Source organism: Furipterus horrens, unplaced genomic scaffold (genome assembly GCF_987537825.1).
Source record: "Furipterus horrens unplaced genomic scaffold, mFurHor1.1.pri manual_scaffold_13, whole genome shotgun sequence".
NCBI classification, from domain to species: domain Eukaryota; kingdom Metazoa; phylum Chordata; class Mammalia; order Chiroptera; family Furipteridae; genus Furipterus; species Furipterus horrens.
The window spans coordinates 52555024-52573983 of record NW_028327183.1 but is presented as its reverse complement, the minus strand read 5'-3'; the positions used below and the strand labels follow the sequence as shown (position 1 = coordinate 52573983).

At 40.0% G+C, this 18960-nt stretch overlaps 2 protein-coding genes across 2 annotated transcripts in view; both read right to left on the bottom strand.

Moving 5' to 3' along the window:
- LOC149995293 (uncharacterized) overlaps positions 1-18591 on the bottom strand; it is a 37121-nt gene extending 18530 nt beyond the window's left edge. Inside the window, exon 1 of the mRNA XM_090260588.1 lies at positions 18365-18591. Within this exon, the coding sequence (XP_090116714.1) occupies positions 18365-18550 (186 nt within the window). The 5' untranslated portion in view covers positions 18551-18591. The remainder of the gene's footprint in view (positions 1-18364) is intronic.
- Positions 6006-17879, bottom strand: LOC149995294 (uncharacterized). The gene is made up of 4 exons (XM_090260877.1): positions 17867-17879; positions 17629-17702; positions 17375-17501; positions 6006-8467 (listed from the first exon to the last, which is right to left on the bottom strand). The coding sequence occupies exons 1-4, from the start codon at positions 17877-17879 to the stop codon at positions 6738-6740; spliced, it is 1944 nt and encodes a 647-aa protein (XP_090117003.1). The 3' UTR covers positions 6006-6737.
- Positions 18592-18960: the final 369 nt, after the last annotated feature.

The following is an 18960-nucleotide window of genomic DNA, read 5'->3' as shown; positions in this document are numbered from 1 at the left end:
AATCGAATAAGAGCTTCAGGATTCCTTCATCTGTGTCTTGGTTGGCGATCACCTCTCCCTGGAGTACAATGGCTCAGATACTGTCTTGGTTGCTGCAGTCCTGAGAAGCAAAGGTCGAACTGCTTATGGTAACCTGGAATCAAGGTAGGTCTTACCTCCAGTTTCTGAAACAACAGCTTTATACATACATTGATTATTTAAGTATGTTAACGGTTAACTGAAACTAAAATTTTCCAACTTTTGAGTACCCCACCAAGAGGAGTTGAAGAACATTGTAATACTCACCAGCAATTATAATAATCCCAGGAAAATGGACATAACCTCCAGCACACTGAAGCTGGAACAATGGTTATAGAAGTGCTCTGACACTTTTGCCAACCCCTGGCAGGGAAGACTGTACAGCATTTTCTTGTCCCTGAAATACCTTCCCCATTATTTCAAATCTCTCTCCCCTCCCTTAACTGTGTGATCTTAAAATCTTCAGGATCCACATGCTTGGCACTCCTGAGTGCTGCTCATTTTATGTTGCCATATCATCTATCACCCAACAATTCACTACAAAATTTTTTTCTCTGTGTTAGCTTTTGGCTACTCCTTCAATAAAGCCATTAAACAAGCCTGGTTGCGATGCCGTTTTTAGTCACTGCTGTATATGATAGACCTAGATAAGCCTCTTAAGACATAATATAATTAGTAACGGATTATTAAAGCAATGAAACATAATACCATGCCTATTCCATAATTCTGCATTTTTTGGACACATCTTACAATATTTTACCTCACTTTTCCTCCACTCAAATTTCAATGAATAAAAAGGACTCGCCCTTTGGAGATACAAAAATTTTATAATGGCCACTTTTCCAGCATATAGTTCATGTAAATTCTCTCGCCTCTTAGAACTCACTGTCCATTAATTGCCACCCACTGAGACTAACCTGTTCTCAGGCTCCAGAGAATTTGCTTTACAAGCTATTTTAAAAATGCTCACTTTGTAACTCCACTAACCACCTTTCATAGCTTCTGCAGTTTTCTCACACCTTAATTTTATGCCTGAACTAATTGACTGTCCAGTGCAGACACTGTCACTGTATTTATGATCATCATTACCCAGCAAGGGGGTTAAATCCCGAAATGAAAGTTTTCTCACAAGTTCAGATGCCCACTGTCCCAACCCGCACACATGCCAACATTGCAGTCATCCTGGCACCAAATATAAATTTGGTACGTAGTCAGTATTCGCAGGTCCATGTCATACCCCTAAGATTGTTGCAACAGACCAATTCTCAGAAAATTCAGTATGAAATGTCATATGCAAATACAGGTGAAATGATATTGCCTTGTAAACAAATAAGATCTATGAATCTAAAACCTATTTCTCAGGGAAAGATGCCCACTTCAACACCTTCATGGATGTGTCAACACTGTACACATCTGGGGAGCAAATGTAAACCTGTTGTGGAACCACACACCCAGATATACCTTATATTCTTAGGAAAAGTAAGCAAATTCTCCATATACATAGAGAACTCTTGGAGGGAAGTAAATATTTTCTGAGGTTGCATCAAATACTGAGAAAGAGCCACATGGAATATATTCTGAGGAACTCAATGGCAATGGTGCTTTGTGTTAGCCTAATCTCTGTCCTCCATGGTCCCTCTACACCTGTCTGGATCCCTGTGTGAACACACTGGACCTTCAGATGTTTCTGCCATGAGCTTTGTTACGCATGAAGTGAAGAGAATGAAGATTGTGTGTTTTATTCAGTATTCTAGGTACCCTTACTGTTTTTATAACAATGGCTGGATGTTCAGTTTTCACCAACTCAGGGCACAAATTACAAATGGAATCTTAGGAACATTTTACTAATGAGTTTTCTAAAGATGAGGGTTGAATTTTTGTGCTGTCTTTAGTGAAATAAAATTCTCTTTTAAAAGCATGCTAATAAAATATTATAAAATACAAAAAGCAACATAAACAGGCATGTAAGGAATCTCTAAGCTACAGAATAATGCTGATGTTAGAATTCAATGTGTGGAGTTTCAATGGTGCTACTTGCCTATTTTCTCTGTAAAATGACCTCCATTTAATTTTTTAAAAAGTTTGTGTCCTAAGAACTGTGCTTCTATCTCTATGCTAACTGGAATCTGGAGTAAAAGGTATCTCACGTGTGACCCAGGACGCTGAGCTCTGTAGGGAGAGTTTGTGTTCAGAAGAACTGTTTCAGTCCAAAGGTTTGACATGCAGAAACAGGAGACTATGAAGGAGCACCTGGTTCCAAAATATGGTCCTGCCTGCAAAGTACACTTGTGAGTTTCATTATCTCATACACCCAGTAGGGATGTAGAGAAAGAATATTCTGTGTCATGAGCTTATTGCACGAAAAAGAGGTGAGCACTTGATATGGAGAATGGTATCCTTTAGAATTCCAGCATCACTTCCAAATGTGAAGTTCCCCCATTCACATCCAGCTGTGCCATCCACTTCAGGGAGAATATCAGTGCCACACAGGAACAACAGTCGCAAAGTCAAAGTAAGGCATGAAATTCACCAGACTAAGTGGAATAACCGCGTGACACCCAACACGGTGGTGGAGGTGCAGAGACTGAGCCCAAATTACCAAGACCTGGGAAAAGTCAAAGTCCGAACCGGGATCAACAGAACGATAAACTATCTCCATCTAAAAGGAGGTTACCTGTGTGATGTCTGTGATCAGTTGATTGGTCATCATACAAAGGGAATGATTGGTGGATACATTCCTGATCAGGGCAAATGCCTGTCTTGTGGATTTGGTCCCTACTCGGCGTGCCTAAAGTTGCGACCAATCAATGTTTCTCCCTCACATCAAAATTTCTGTCTCAGTCTTTCTCCCACCCTTCCCTTCTTTGGAAAATGAATAAAATCTTTTAAATATATTAAATGGAGATTATCCTGGAGGTCTGAGTGACAGAGGGTGAGTGCTTTGCCGTTTTAGGGAATTAGGGGGAGAATCATAGTAATCGTATCAATGGAAACAGCAGCTTCAGATGAGCCTCCGTAGTCCCCAAGCTGTACATGACCCAGTGAATATTTCACAGCAGCGCTAGAGATTGTTTCTGGAACCTTTTAATTCCTCCTGAACTCAAAGGGTCCCCAGAAGACTTGCAGCCAGGGGTACAGTGAGCAGCAGCAGTTCGACCCGAGTTACCCCCTCATCCTGTCTCCAAGGTCCCCTGTTCTCTGACCTCCGTGTGACCGAACTACAGTCCTGGATGACTCACTCCTTTCCTGTAAATTCTGCAGGGAGCCGAAACAGATCACTGCCTAGGCTAACTCGTTACTTTCCCCACCTGAAATCCTTCCTGTTTCATGTTCTCAGCCCAAATAAGCATACTCCAGGCTGGTCTCTGTCCTATAACAATTTCACTGTGAGTCCCAATATTTTATAATCTGAAATTCAGACCCAGGGTGCCTCAGCATCATCCTCATATTACCTTTGCTCTGAGCTTTCAGACTTGAACCCACCTCATATATCCTGTTACCATCTGCTCTCCTTTACAAACCTGTTCCGTGCCACGAACCCCCTTGACAGCAGACCAGAAAAAAAAAAAAAGAAAATACAAAACAGATTTCTTGTACTGTGAAAAACTGGATATTTTAAACTGATGAAGATTGTTAATACCACACGTTAAAAATTAAATGTATAAAGCTTAAAGAGAGTACAGACTATTAAAACATCACTCCAATAACAAAATACCATATATTTAATAAAGGAAAAAAGGCCAAAAGCCAGTGACATTGTAACATGCATTAAAATTAGTTCTGTCAATTTGTTATAAAAAATTGCCAAAACTCCTATCAGATGAAATAGAACACAGGATCAGACATTGAGTAAAGATACACACATAGCAAATACACACCTGAGAAAAAGTTGACCATCAATCCTTAAAACAATGTCATGAAAGAACAGTGATATAGTAGTACATTAAAGAAAAAGTCAAAATTAACAGATTTGGATAGTCCTGATTGGTGTGGCTCAGTGGATTGTGCACTGACCTGAGAACCAAGGTCACTTGTTCGGTTCCCAATAAGTGCATGTGCCTGGGTTGTGGGCCAGGCTCCTGGTTGGGGATAAACAAGAGGCAACCACATTTTGGTGTTTCTCTCCCTATCTAGAAATAAATAAAAATTTTTCAAAAATGTGGATAAACTAAACCTCTCATAGACTGCTGGAGAATTAAAAATGGTATAGTTTAGATCACAGATTGCTAATATGTGTAACTTATACATTTACCTACTTTACATTCAGACTTTGCACATGAAGAATTATGAACAAATATTTTAACCAGCTTCAAAGTCAAAATCTAGAAATAATCATTATGAATAAATTCAGTGATATGTTCAAAGAAAAAACTATTTCTCAGAAAAAATTGATCAGCTAGTAATACATCATTAATAAATCACCAATTATATATGCAATGTAAATGTAAGCAGAAAAAACACCGTTACTCGCAGTTATTTACTACAATGGAGTATCAATCACATTTACCAACTGATCTGTGCAGGGCTGAGATTAAAATGTCTGTGAAGTAAATTCCCTGTAAAGGCCAATATTATGACAATGGTGATGGTTTCACTGTCATGTACAAGGGAAAGATGACCAAATATTATACTTAAAATGTCTACTAATTAGCTTTTAAAAAATGGTAGGTATTGAAAATTAATATGTCCAGCTCATTTTGAAAATAGGTTTGGCAACTGTATATTCATTACATATTTCATACACTCGGGATGAGACTTCACCTCACAGACAACAAATACAGCTGATAAGAAAAGCTCAGTGAAACTGCACTGGCTGCTGTGGTTCAGTAGAATGAGCGCCGGTCTATGGATGAATAGGATGGGGGTTTCATTACCAGTAAGGGAATATGCCTGAGAATGGCTCTAATGGGGCCATGTGAGTGGCAACACATCAATGTACATTACACACAGACTGATGTTTCTCTCAATCCCCCTCTCTATAAATATAAAGAAAGAAAATGTTTTAAGAAAAAACAACTCAAACTAACATAACTGCTGGATGGGTCAAAATAGCAACATCCCTCAACTACAGATACACTTTAGTTGTCATTCTACTAGGGCATCAGTAGCTCTGACATGAGCATATGAGAGACCACAGAAATCCACACGTTTAAGAAAATTATATTGATTTTAGAGAGAAAGAGAGAGAGAGAAAGACAGAGGAACAGAGAGGGAAGTCTGGATTTCTTGTTCCAGTTATGTGGGCATTCCTTTGTTGCTCCATGTATGATCCCTGACAGGATATTGATATCAGAGACTTGGCATATCAGGATACGATACTGTAATGAACTGAGCTACCTGCGCACACACTTAAACACTTTTCATTATATTCAAGGACAATGACTGAATCAACAGAAGATAAATATTCCTGTGAATCCTGTCATTTATGTAAACAGAAATCCTGCACCATATCTCAGAAACATTTCTAGATGCACGCTCAGAAGGGGCAAACTCACTCTAGTTGGCTGCAGTCTCCTCCAGCAACCAGTAGGCCAGTCTTTCTCCTGCAGTCACAGTTTACTCTTACCCCTATGGTGCTACAACTAGTGACCATCACCCATGCAATTGCAGACATTATGGCATATGGCCTATTGCATGAACAGAGCCAGAGATTCCCTCCTATAGTATTAGCCTCTGTTTTCAACACAAAAGAAAATTCATGCTATTCCCAGGCACACTTGAGATTGTCATAGCTACCCTCTCCTTGGACTAATCTGAGTGTCTCCTGAAATTCACAGCATTGAGACTTCTCCTGAGAACTAGAGAGCCCACCATCTTTACTAGGTGGATAGGAGCAGGAATGCAAATTTGGGAAAAACAGCTGAGTTAATTTCTGCACCAAATTATCCCCGCGGAAGAGAGACACTGATAGACACATAAAAGTTGTTTATGTCTTTAACCTTCTGGGGTCCAAAACTGTTTATATACTAACCCAAACCATGAATACAGCACCTAAGATGAAAGAAAAGTTAGGAAAAACACCTGCATTATTGTATAAACCAAAGGGAGATTAGCCCAACAATTCTTGCATTCATCTTTTGGACACTGAAAAATTACCGCTGGTATATAAAAACAGCCTGTCCCTGAGAAAGGCGGTCCTTCTGCAGGCTGGCAGCTGGACTCAGATGACGTTCTCTGGACAACTTGAAGTCAGGTCAATTCTGCAACTGATGAGTTTTTCAAGAGATAAAAACTTAGGCTATTCCTAATTTTCTCCACCAAATCAGGGAACAGTGACCTTCTGGGAGCACATGTTACTGCTGACTCATGCAATCTCTGGGAACACTATAGGTGGTGCAGGTGAAATACCTTCAGGGATAGACATATGCAGTGATGTGGATCTGGAAAAGACCTGGATACCTAAAAATCGTTCAGCATGAAAACATGATACTGATATAAAAATTTTTTATGTGGAACCTCCTAGTGCTGTTTCTGGCTGTATGGAACTTGATTCAGAAAAACAATCCTTCAAAAAATTACCTACAGTATTGTTAAATGAAAAAAATAAACCCTGTACATTTCCTAAACACCGAAGACCTCCGTTCCATGTGAAGGTAGGTTAGAATTGTTGCAAAACATCTCCCACATTAACTGCACTCATAATGCCTTCTCCTATGATGAAATCTCTCCTCATAACCAAGGCCAGTGATAGTATAAGATTTTCCACATTCTCTGCAACCCTAAGGCCTTTCTCTTCTGTGAACACTGTGATGATACTGAAGGCCACCGCTATGGACGAAAGATTTCCCAGGTTCCCTACACTGATGAGACCTTTGTCCAGTATGAACTCTCTGATGATTATGAAGGTTCTGTCTGATACTAAAAGATTTCCCACATATGGTGCACTCATAAGGCCTTTCCCCAGTATGAACTCTGCGATGGTGACAAAGTTCCAGATTACAGATAAAAGATTTGCCACATTCAATGCACTTATAAGGCATTTCACTTGTGTGAACTCTCTGATGGCCTTTTAGAGCTTGCTTTTGCATGAAAGATTTCCCACATTCACTGCACGCATAAGACCTTTCATCATTATGAACTCGCCTATGGGAATTAAAGCCATGTTTCCAGATAAAAGATTTCCCACATTCGCTGCACTTATAAGGCCTTTTACCTGTGTGAACTCGATGATGTGTATGAAGGGTATTCTTACAGGTAAAAGATTTCCCACATTCACTGCACTCATAACGCCTTTCACCAGTATGAACTCGCCAATGGGCATCAAGGCTCTGCTTCCAGGTAAAAGATTTCCCACATTCATTGCATTTATAAGGCCTTTCACCTGTGTGAACTTGCTGATGGTTATGAAGGGCATTCTTCCAGGTAAAAGATTTCCCACATTCACTGCACTCATAAGGCCTTTCCCCAGTGTGAACTGTTTGATGTACATGAAGGTAGCCATTGCTGGAAAAAGATTTCCCACATTCACTGCACTTGTAAGGTCTTTCCCCAGTGTGAACTCTTTGATGTACATGAAGTTTGCCATTGGTGGTAAAACATTTCCCACATTCACGGCACGCATATGGCTTTTCACCTGTGTGTAATCTCTGATGAGAACGAAGGCCAGTGTTACAGCGATAAGATTTCCCACATTCACTGCACTTATAAGGCCTTTCACCTGTGTGTAATCTCTGATGATAACGAAGTCCATTGTTACAGCGATAAGATTTCCCACATTCACTGCACTCATAAGGCCTTTCACCTGTGTGAAATCTCTGATGATAACGAAGGCCGGTACTACTGCGATAAGATTTCCCACATTCACTGCAATGATAGAGACTTGGTCCAGTGTGAATTGTCTTTGGATAAGAATTAGAAATTCTGGTAAAATATTTTCCACAATCACAGCACACAAAATATGGTCTTTTGTTAGAAACACCCTTGTTCTGAACATATGTATGCTTGCAGCGAACAGCTTTTTTACAGTCAATCAGGGTGAAATAATTTTTTCTTTCAGTAGTCACTCCTGGCATCAAGTTGCTCTTTAGCCTCTCTCTGGTGTGATTGGTCTCTTGTGGGGGATATATTAACTCTGAAAGAATGTCCTGTTGAACCTCTCTACAGGTAAGAAGCTTCTGGAACACATTATAATTGCAATCCTTGGCAAGTGACATGCTGTCCACCGCTCCCATGAAAGTCTTTTCTCTCTTGTGAAGGTCTCGGTGCTCGTGACACTTAGTACTGAAATAATATCGTTTTCCACATGCCCCACATTTCAACAGTTTCTGAATATGCTGTGTTTCCTGCTCCTCTATGAAGTGAGAAATGTCTCGCCAAACTGCCCGACAATTCTCACAGGGGTGGCTCTCATGGGGAGACAAAGCTGCCTTGTGATTCGTTGCCTCTGACACTCTTACAGAAACATCCTGTTCATTCAGTGCTTCCACATCCTCTGCTCCACAGCAGCAACCTGAAAGAAAGGAAAAACTTGTGAAGTGTATCTTGTCTTAGGAAGAAATATAGTCATCCTGACAGCTTTGGCTGAGTGGATGGAGTGCTGGTTGCAAATCAATAGGCAGTGATCCAATTCCCAGTCAAGACAAATACCTGGGTTGCTGGCCAGGTCCTCAGTTGCAAGGCAACCACAAATTGATATATCTCTTCATCCCTTTTTCCTACCATCCCCTTTCTAACAAAATAAATAAGTAACATCATCACAAAAATTATAAAAAGAGAAATATCTTCATCACAAACGGACAGCATTCACACCTTGGCATAAATCTATGAAACCATTTTCAATACAATTCAGTAGCACACTGAAGAAATAGCCGTTTAATAGTCACAAAAGTAACTCAGTGGTGGCGACCTAACCAAGTAATAGACAGAAGTATGGAATGAAACACAGAGAGGATAGTCAGGGAATACTCGTTGTTCTTCCTCTAAAGGCTTCCTGTAGGACCTTTCCCACTGGTGATGTGAGGCTGTGTAGAATCCTCTCTATTAACTCAAGCTTGTCAACCTCAGTTGTATCAAAGCCTATAATATTCAAGGTCAATACAATGGTGACAGCGCACACCAAATATCTGCAAGCATAGACCAATGTTACAGGGGAGGAAAAAATAACTATAAGAGAAATAGTTGCGGGACAAAGTTTAGAGAAGTCAAGATGATCTGTGGGCTCAGAATGGCAGTGAAAATGAAAACTTAGAATTGAGTAACTGACAAACTCTCAACGAAAAACAAGGATGAGAGGAATGGGCTGATGAACAGGAAATGGGGATAAAATACTTATGAACAAAATAGATTCCTAGCTATGACTTCAACAAAGCCTAATTGTGAAAACATTTCCAACAGCCCTTTAGGAGCCAAGACTAGATCTAGGTCCCGTCTGGCATGGATGGAGTGATGTTACTCTGCAGAATCACAAATGATTCTTCCCTTAAATTTCAGTGGTGTTGTTATATAGAATATAGGCCATATAAATTTAAAGAGAATAAATGCAGACATGGATGGCCAGCACTATGACAGGACAATGAAGAGGAAAGAGACCACAGAAAAACATCTTTGTGCGTGACTTCAGCAACATGCTCAAATAAGAAGTATGACAATTTTCCCTTCTTCCAGTACAGGTAAACAGCTACCGACAGACTAAATCCTCCACAGGGAAGGGGAATAAAAATTCACTTAAGACAAATAGGAAATCAGACCTGACATGGTTGCTCAGTTGGTGAGAAGGTCATCTCCATACACCAAGGTTGGGGGTTTGATTTTCGGACAAGGCACATAGTAGAAGCAACCCATGAATGCATAAATAACTGGAATAAAAAACTTATTTTCCTGCCTCCGCCTTTACCTGGTGTTTCTAAAATTAATTAATAATCATCAACAACAACAACACCAAAGCAGCAAAGGAACAAAGAACACAGAACCTCATAGAAAGCATGACTGGGGTGTGGGTTACCAAATCCGTTTGAAGATGGTTAGGATCAAAAACAGGGGTCTCAGTCACCTCTGTGAACCACTGTGATCATGCTAGTTGACTTTACACAAGTGTTCTGTGATAAACACTGGAAATTTTCTTTTTTAAGAATCACAGAAGCCCCTGCAACATCTGTGAAGCTCCCACAGTTTACTCATAAGAGGGCCCTATAGAGTTTCTTGGCATGAAATCCAAAACAAATCTATTTGTTGACAGCCTAGACCTGGAAAAACACAAAAAATCAAGTTGTCCCCAGCAACATTTGCCACCAAAGACTCTGAAACACCCAACTATCAGTGAAAAGAAATTCTGTGGAAGCAGATTGGACTTGTATAGATTTTGTCATTCTGACCTCAACTCATGTAGCATCAAGGAGAGTAGGCTGCTGGGACTCGTCTTAAGACTAAAACACAGCAGCAACTGAGTGAACCACACACCCAGATGTGATGAACTATTTCTCTGGCCATAAAATCGAAAGGAGTTTCCGTTTCCTCTAATGTTTAGAGATCGTTACATAGTTAAAATAAACATGACATATAAGGCCACTACCAAGAGAGCATAAGAATTTCCCAATAATCGATACCAAAGGAATGAAATTCTATGGAAACCTGATAAGGAATCCAAAATATTTACTTTCAAAAACACCCATGAGTCACCAGAGAATACAAATGGACCCAACGTAAAGGAGAAACTGACACAGGAACAATAGGAGAATATCAAATATACAGAACAATATACATATAATAAAAAGAGATATAGTGCCATGGCCAAATTACATGGAACAAATGAAAACTGTAATAAAAATTGTTAAAGTAAGTCATGGAAAAATATTTCATTTTAAAGCATCAAGGTGAAGAGAAACAAAAATGAAAATAAAAATTTTAAATGTGGCCCTGGCTTTTATGGCTCAGTGGATTGAGTGCTGGCCTGCAAACCAAAGGGTCGCTGTTTTGATTCCCAATCAGGGCACATGCATGGGTTGCAGGCCACATCCCCGGTTGGGGATGTGAGAGGCAACCACAAATTTATGATTCTCTGCCACCCTTCCTCACTCCTTTCCCCTCTCTCTAAAAATAAATAAATAAAATCTTTTTTAAAAATTTAAAATGCGGCAAGGTCAATAAAGTAACACGACAAGGGTACCTGCTCTTTGCATTATGGGAATCACTGTGTGTGTGTGTGTGTGTGTGTGTGTGTGTGTGTGTGTGTCAGAGACAGAGAAAAGGCAGACAAGGACCAAGATAGGTAGAACATTTATTTTAAAACACTGAGCTGAAGACTGACTTCCTCAACATGAAAAAAAGCTCTGAATAATTAAGTGAATGCCTACTCAGAAGTTCCTGTACAGGTTCAAAACAAACCGGACTTCACCGAGAAAGAAAAACTAAAGTGTCAAAAATCAAAGGCAAAGAGAGCTGTGAAAACACAAAGAAGGTAGAAACTCCTTGCATACAGGGGCATGCCTCAATAAGGGTATCAGCAGATTCCTCTGAAGAACACTTGCAGACTAGGAGATTATGAAAATATTATATTTAGAACAATAAATGAAAAGAATTAATATTTTACCCAGAAACAGCTTTTCAGAAAAATACTTTCCCAGAGAAACAAACACTAAAGAACTTCACTGCCACTCAACCTGACTTATTAGGAATGCCAAAAAAACTTGTTTAAGATCAAATGAAACAGTACTAAATAGAAACTCAAATAGATGGGGAAGTATAATTCTCACCAGAAAAAGTGAGAATAAAATCAAATTCACTATACAGTGACACCGGACTGATAGAATGCATATTACGCAGCTATCATAAAGGTTTAAAATTTAATCTACTAAAAATAATGAAGCCACCATTCTCTACCCTATTAGATACACTATATATAACTTGTGAATTGTGACATAGAAAAATAAATAAAGGGATATGTGGTAAAGACTCAATAGGTAGAATACTTGGATGCAGTAAAGGTCTTACCAGTATAAAATAAATTGTAAAGAAAATGAGGGGTTTTATGAAGTCTTGAAAAACAGCAGCAAAAATCATTTTACAAACACAAAACAGTCAAATCACTATAAAATATCATCAAAAATAAATAAATCTCTAAAAAATACCTAGGGGCATAGTATATAGAAACATAATCTACCACAGCTTATGTATAAAATGCAATTTTAAGAGAAAATTTTATAGTGATTTCTACATTAAAAAAAATTGAAATAAATAATCCATCATTACAACTCAGAAAACTTTAAAAACAACAAGAAAGTAAACTCAAACCTAAGAAAGGAAAAAATAAATTAAAGGAAATAGAGAAGACAAAAAAAGAAAATATCTAAGAGCAATTTTATGGAAGATACATGTAATTGGAAAACCTTTTGTTAGACTAAAACAAAGGCCTCAAATAATTTAAAGAACAATTTAAGACATAAAACTGCACCCAACACCACAAACCACAATGCATCATCATGACAGGTACCAGTACATGACATGACCCTATGGGAAAAAAAAAAAACTGTCAGATTCCCACAGTAATCTTCCCAAATTAAAAAAAATTCAGAACCCTGTCCGCGTTTCAATGCCCCTAGATTGTAGAACAATACCGAAATGGCCTATGAATGCAAAAATGGTTGGAACCACGGAAAAATGTTTCCCTTTCCCCTGTGCATCAGGCTCCATTCTTCTCTGAAATCAATAAATAAAAATTTTTACAAATACATAAACAGGACTTCCAGCCAAGACAAAGGTTTAGGTCCACACACTTTACCACCCTCCACAACAATAAGATCACAACAACCTCATAGGTAAAAACCACCAGAACTACAAGAAAATGGAACTGCATGGATGCCCAACAAAGACATAAGGAAGTAATACTCATCCTGATAAGACAGGAGGGACAAAGAGGAGGCAGTGCGGCAGGAGCATTTGCAGCAAGGCAGTAGCTGTGGCCAGCCAGCGGAAAGAGCAGTAATATATTAAAAGCGTCTGGAGAAACACCTGGGGAGTGAGCTCAGCCCCAGACGGGTCTGTGCAGCTCATGACTCCAGTGCCAGGACAATAAGCCTCATTGCTTCTGACTATCTGAAAACCAGTGGGGTTTGAGGTGGAGGGAGAATCTCTCAGTCTCTCAGCATAGTCCATTTGTGTAGAGGTCCTGACGCTCCTAGAATGTGTGCAAACCCATCCACTCTCGGAAACACAACCAGGGCAACAGCTAGAGGTGCACCAGTTTAAATGAGATGCAGGAGCAAGTGCCATTGTTACCTCTGAGATCCATCCCACACATACAGAACAACAACGTGGTGAAACAGGTCACCCCACACTGACGAGTATCTAAGGCTCTGCCACTTACATCATAACTGGTGCAATAGCCATACCTAAGACAAAGAGGGGAAAAGAGGAAGGCTGTCAAGTTGAGAAGACAGAGAAAAATGGCCCAAAAGAGGTAGCATTCAAGGTTCTAGTGGGAGGTCTGAGCAATAAGGAGACAACCTAACTGAGAGAGAGTACAAAACACTGGTCATAACGATGTTCACAGTCTTGACCGGCAAGAGTAACTACGATAAATGCATATGAGAAGAAATGAAGGCTACTTAGTGAAATGAAGGAAATCCACAAGAAACAAAGAGAGAAGGGATGGAAGCTTGGGTTCAAAACAACAATATGAAACCTCATGAAGAAATAAACACTCAACCAGTACAGAATCAAAAAACAAAAATTGAATAAACAAGAAGAAGGAACTTCTCAGACAACTTTAAACGTGTCAACATATAAATCATAGGGGTGGCAGAAGGAGAAGAGAAAGAGCAAGACATTGAAAATTTATGTGAAAAAAACAGTGAAAGAAAATTTCCTAACTTAGTAAATAAAACAGACATAAAAATTCAGCAAGCAAGAGAATCCCAAAGAAGCTAGATCCAAGGAGGAACACACCAAGGCACAGAATAATTAATATCCAAAAAGTTAAAGATAAAGAGAGAATCTTAAAAGCAACAAAAGAAGAGAATTACCTACTCCTATAAGACCATCAGCCCTGGCTGGTGTGGATTAGTGGATTGAGTGCCACACTGTGAACCAAAGGGTCACCAATTCAAATCTCAGTCAGGGCATATGACTGGGTTGCACGCTAGGTCCCCACAAATTGATGTATCTCTCCCTATTTTTCTCCCTTCCTTCTCCTCTCTTTAAAAATAAATAAACAAAATCCTTAAAAAAAAAACGATTATTAACTGATATCTCAAAGACACTCAGCAGGCAAAAAGGGACTGGCAACAAGTATTGAAAGTGATGAAAACCAAGGATCCCCAACCAAGATTACTCCATCCAGAAAACAATCATTTAGAATGGAAAGGCAGATAAAGTACTTCTTGGTCAAGGTAAAGCTAAAGGATTTCATCATCACCAACCCATTATTATAGGAAATGTTTAAGAGACTTATTTAAGAAAAAGAAGAGGCTCAATACTGTGAACATTAATATGAGATCAAACTCAAAACTATCAACAGAATCTAAAACAAAAACACAAACACAAACGTAAAACCCCGAGCAAACAACTAGAAAAGGAACAAAATCACAGGTATGAGAATCATTGGGAGGATTATCAGATGCAATGGGAAAGGGTAGAAATGGGGAAATGGTGCAAAGATTAAGAAATATAATTGGTACATACTAAATAAACAGAGGAATGTTAAGAATATATAGGAAACACCTTGGGTGCTGTGGTTCAGAGGATTGAGCATCGGCCTGAAAACCAGGTGTCACTGGTTCGATTCCCAGTCAGGGCACATGACCAGGTTGCACGCCAGGTCCCAAGTTGGGGGCGCATGAGAGGCAACCACACATTGATGTTTCTTTCTCCTTTCCCCCTCCTCTCTCTCTTTAAAAAAAAGAATATATAGGAAAGGGAGAAGGCAAAGAACATAGATATGTCCCATGGACATGAACTAAGAAGGGTGGGACACTGGAGGAAAGTGACATGTGGGTGGAGGGGAGCAAAGGGAAAAAAAACTCAAAAATGTGTACCAGCATAATCAATAAAATATACTTAGACAAAAACAAAAAAATAAATTAAAGAAATACATAAATAAATGGAGAAAAGTGACTGGACACAAAATTCAAATTACAAATCTGAGTTCCACTTCTACATACTAATCATAAATTCTTTGATAAACAAGTGAAGAGTCATGGCCAGGTGTCTTAGTTTCTATGCTCCAGGTCAGAGAAACCAAATAGGTTGCTTGTTGGGTCCCAGGTTGGGGTACATGTAGGAGGTAACCCATCGATGTTTCTCTGTCACATAATGTGATTCGCTCCCTCTCCCGCTTACTCTGTCTATAAAATCAATGTACATAACCTCAGGTCAGGAGTAAGAAAAAAATAAAGAAATTAAGAAGATAGTAAACATTACAATAGCATCAAAAACAATAAAATACATATTAATAAATTAAACTGAAAAAGATGAAAATCTGAATATTGAACAGGACAATACAGTGCTTAAAAAAAACAATGTAAAGGCAAATGCCTGAAAGAAAGCTAGTGTTCAAATTCAAAATTAAATTTAAATTTTAAAATTAAATAAAATAAAGTCTCTATAGTACCCAAATCAACCTACAGAGAAAGGCAGTTTTTGAAATTCCAATGGTATTTTAACACAAATCAAAAAAGAATCCTGTAGAGTACAGAGCCTCAAAAGACTTTGATAGCAAAAGCAATCTTGAGCAACAATAAATTTTGTTAGCATCTGACTTCCCGACTTGAATCTATTACAAAGCCAAAGAACCAGTGTGTTATTAAAATCAATACAGAAAAACAGACCAATAGGATAGCATACCACAACAAGAAATAAACACTATTCAACTACTATTTGACAAGAACTTCAGGCCTAAGAAAAAAATGATTTTCCTACCTAATGCTGCTAGGGAAAATAGATAATCACATGTAAATCAAAAGTAAAAATCACTAATAAAAATAAGTTGAACTTGTATGAAATATTAAATGTCAGTCCTAAAACTTAAAATACTTTAAACGCAACCTAGAACAGATGCTTTAGAGATTTCTATTTCATTTTAATCTACATCATAATTTTTGTAAAAGATTTTATTCATTATTTTTCAGGAAGAGGAAGAGAGGGAAACAGAGAGGGAGAGAGTCATAGATGTGCAAGAAAAGCATCAATTTGTTGCCTGTCCCACACCCCCAACTGGGGACCCAGCTAAAAACCCAAGCCTGTTCCCTGACTGGGAATCCAACCGGATGACATTTTGGTAAAAAGGAAGACGATCAACCCACTTACTACTTAGGGCTGAAGATTAGTTTTTGAAATAATCTTCTAAACATGACAACAACCACAATGCAAAGAGCATATATAAGCAGTTCAGCCTACAATAAATGAAAAGGCTTCTCTACAGAAGAGCAACGGAAAGAAAAGGCAGCCCTGCCCAGTGTGGCTCAGTTGGTGTAAGTCACCCTGTAATCCTACAGGTGGCCTGTTGGATCAGGACACTTGACTGGGTTCCTGTTTCAGACTCTGGTTGGGGCTGGAGAGATAAGCAAAGGATCAATGTTTCTCTCCCATATTGATGGTTCTCTCTATTTTCCCTTCCTTCCTTTCTATCTAGAAATAGAAACTGAAAAATGTATTAAGAAGAGAAAAAAAAAAAAAAAGAAGGCAAACTCAGGATGGGAGAAAACACTTGCAGAACGTATACATGTATGGCTTGAAGCTGCCGTAGATTCCGTTCAGAAAATGTCACGTAAATTCATTTACCAGTAAATACAAACTTATGTCAACACTATTCTATAGGCTATTAACAAAGCAACGCGTGAGTCCATAAAAAAAAAAAAAAATCTACGTGACTTATATAAAATTACTTTCTCACTAACACTAGCAACCAGCATCTGAGCTTCCTGCAAAACTAGCAACAGCAGACATGCTAAATGCAGGCTTGGCAAAAGCACTGAAAGGGCACAAAAAGAAGAGCAAAATCAACATTTGGGAGGAAAACTTGTGCCAATATTAAAAGCAAGTATCACTAGCTTAAAAGGCATTAAATACACATGATGTTCAAAATTCATTAGCCAAAAAAATGTAGAATTTCCCAAATATGTACAAATAACCAACAGGAATAGAAAAGTAGGCTTTTTCTCACTAACCAAGGTGGTATTCATCAGCCTCCCTGCAACATTACCAACCACAAATCCTTCCCTACAAGTTCATTACTTCAGGAATTGCTATTCCAGGGGGATAAAAAGAAAGTGCAAACAAACGACACCTACCAAGGAAAGCAACTGCTCAGAAACCTGGAAAATCAAGCAGTGCTTACCGCCCACAGGTGAGGAGAGCACCCCGTAGAGAACAGGGGGCATGGGAAATGCACAGCCAGGTCTATGTAACTGGCCAGTGAGGGTCTTACCCAGTGAGAATAAAAGCTCAAAGTTCTTCAGCATCACACCCAGGTACAGGCGTCTCTGATTGTCATCCAAGAGGCGCCATTCCTTCCTGGAGAAGTACAGGGCAATGTCCCCAAAGGTCACTCCAACCTGTCGAAATTGAAAGAAATGACAAGAGCTGTCTTATGTCAGAACCGTAACACTCTCTTACAATTCGTCCCCATGTTCACTTTCCTCCAGGGCTCCCCAGTTCACTAGGGACACCAGGCCCATATACCAGTGCTGGCCGCTCTGTCATCACAGCCCCATTAATTACTCTACTCACGCTCAGCAACAGCTGCTGTTTGGGGCCTAGAGGGGAGCGGAGAGCCGATAAACGCCCTATAAGGATTAGAACGTGACTGTAGGTTCTCATTTTTCCCCACAAGCAATGCCATTCAGTGTCCCAGATCATGTTTCAAAGTCACAGCCAAACACGACCTTCTGCTTTACACTTAAGTCCCCAAAAGAGGTACCGGGCACAGTCATCTCTCACTTCCTCTGCTAGTGCTCGCCGTTGTGGAATGTCTGCCTCCTTCACGTCTTCAGACCCCAGGTCCTCTCCCTCAGCTCTGTCACCTTCCTGCTCCGTAGTACACGTACATCTCTGGACTCACCCAAAACTAGGCATTCGGCATCCAGAGAGGGATTGGGACGTTCCAGCAGGATACGGAATAACCCCTTATCTGACGGATCCCACAGCCCGGCAAAGGCCCGAAATGGGATCTGAACTTCTCCTTTCCTGCCCGCTGCTCTTTGCGTCAATAATCAAGACCCAGATACTAAGGGAATTTTAGATACAAAAACCTCGTGTTCACTCTGCACTGTAATTGCTGTGTGTGCAGAAACCACAACACTCTTCCGATGACCCTCCTCACGATGCCTGACGCGAAGCCTGACAGGACGCGGCACAGGGATGTAGCGTTCGTGCCGTGAGTCTGTGAAGGAGGGAAAGCGGGAGGCCGCGCACTCACCTCAGCGAGGCGTCTGAGCGAGGCCGCCAACCGTCGCTGTCGGGGAGGCGGGAAAGTATCGGCGGGAGGCGAAGACACCAAGGGCATGGCGGCCTCTGTCAGGTTCACCCTGTCAGGGTCTCCCAGCTCCTTACTTTCGTGTGTGCTCTGTGGACCACGACCCAGGCGCCTTCCCCGCCCCCGCATTTCCAGCAGCACCCAGGGACCGGGAGGTTCAGAGAACTGGTCAAACCCACTTTGGCTGAAGACAAAGTGACCGTTCTCGCGCCGGAAGTCCCGCCTTACCCGGTGAGCGCCAATAGCAACGCCTTTCGCGAACCTTCAGTGGCTAGGAGGGGCGTGGTATTCCTCGCAATGTATTCTGGGTAATATGGGCTGCAGAGACCAAAGTGTAGCTGGGCCTTTTCTAAGATCCCTTCAGCAAAGAAAAATCATGATCTGCCGCTAGGGCCCATGGGACATGATAGGTTGTCACAAGACATATCATGAAAGTGGTAAAGAAGTTTTCATCTTTTCCTGACCCAGAGACTTGTGTTCATATTAATAAAAACACATTATCTGAGGTCCATACAGTGAGTCATAATGTAAGAAACAAG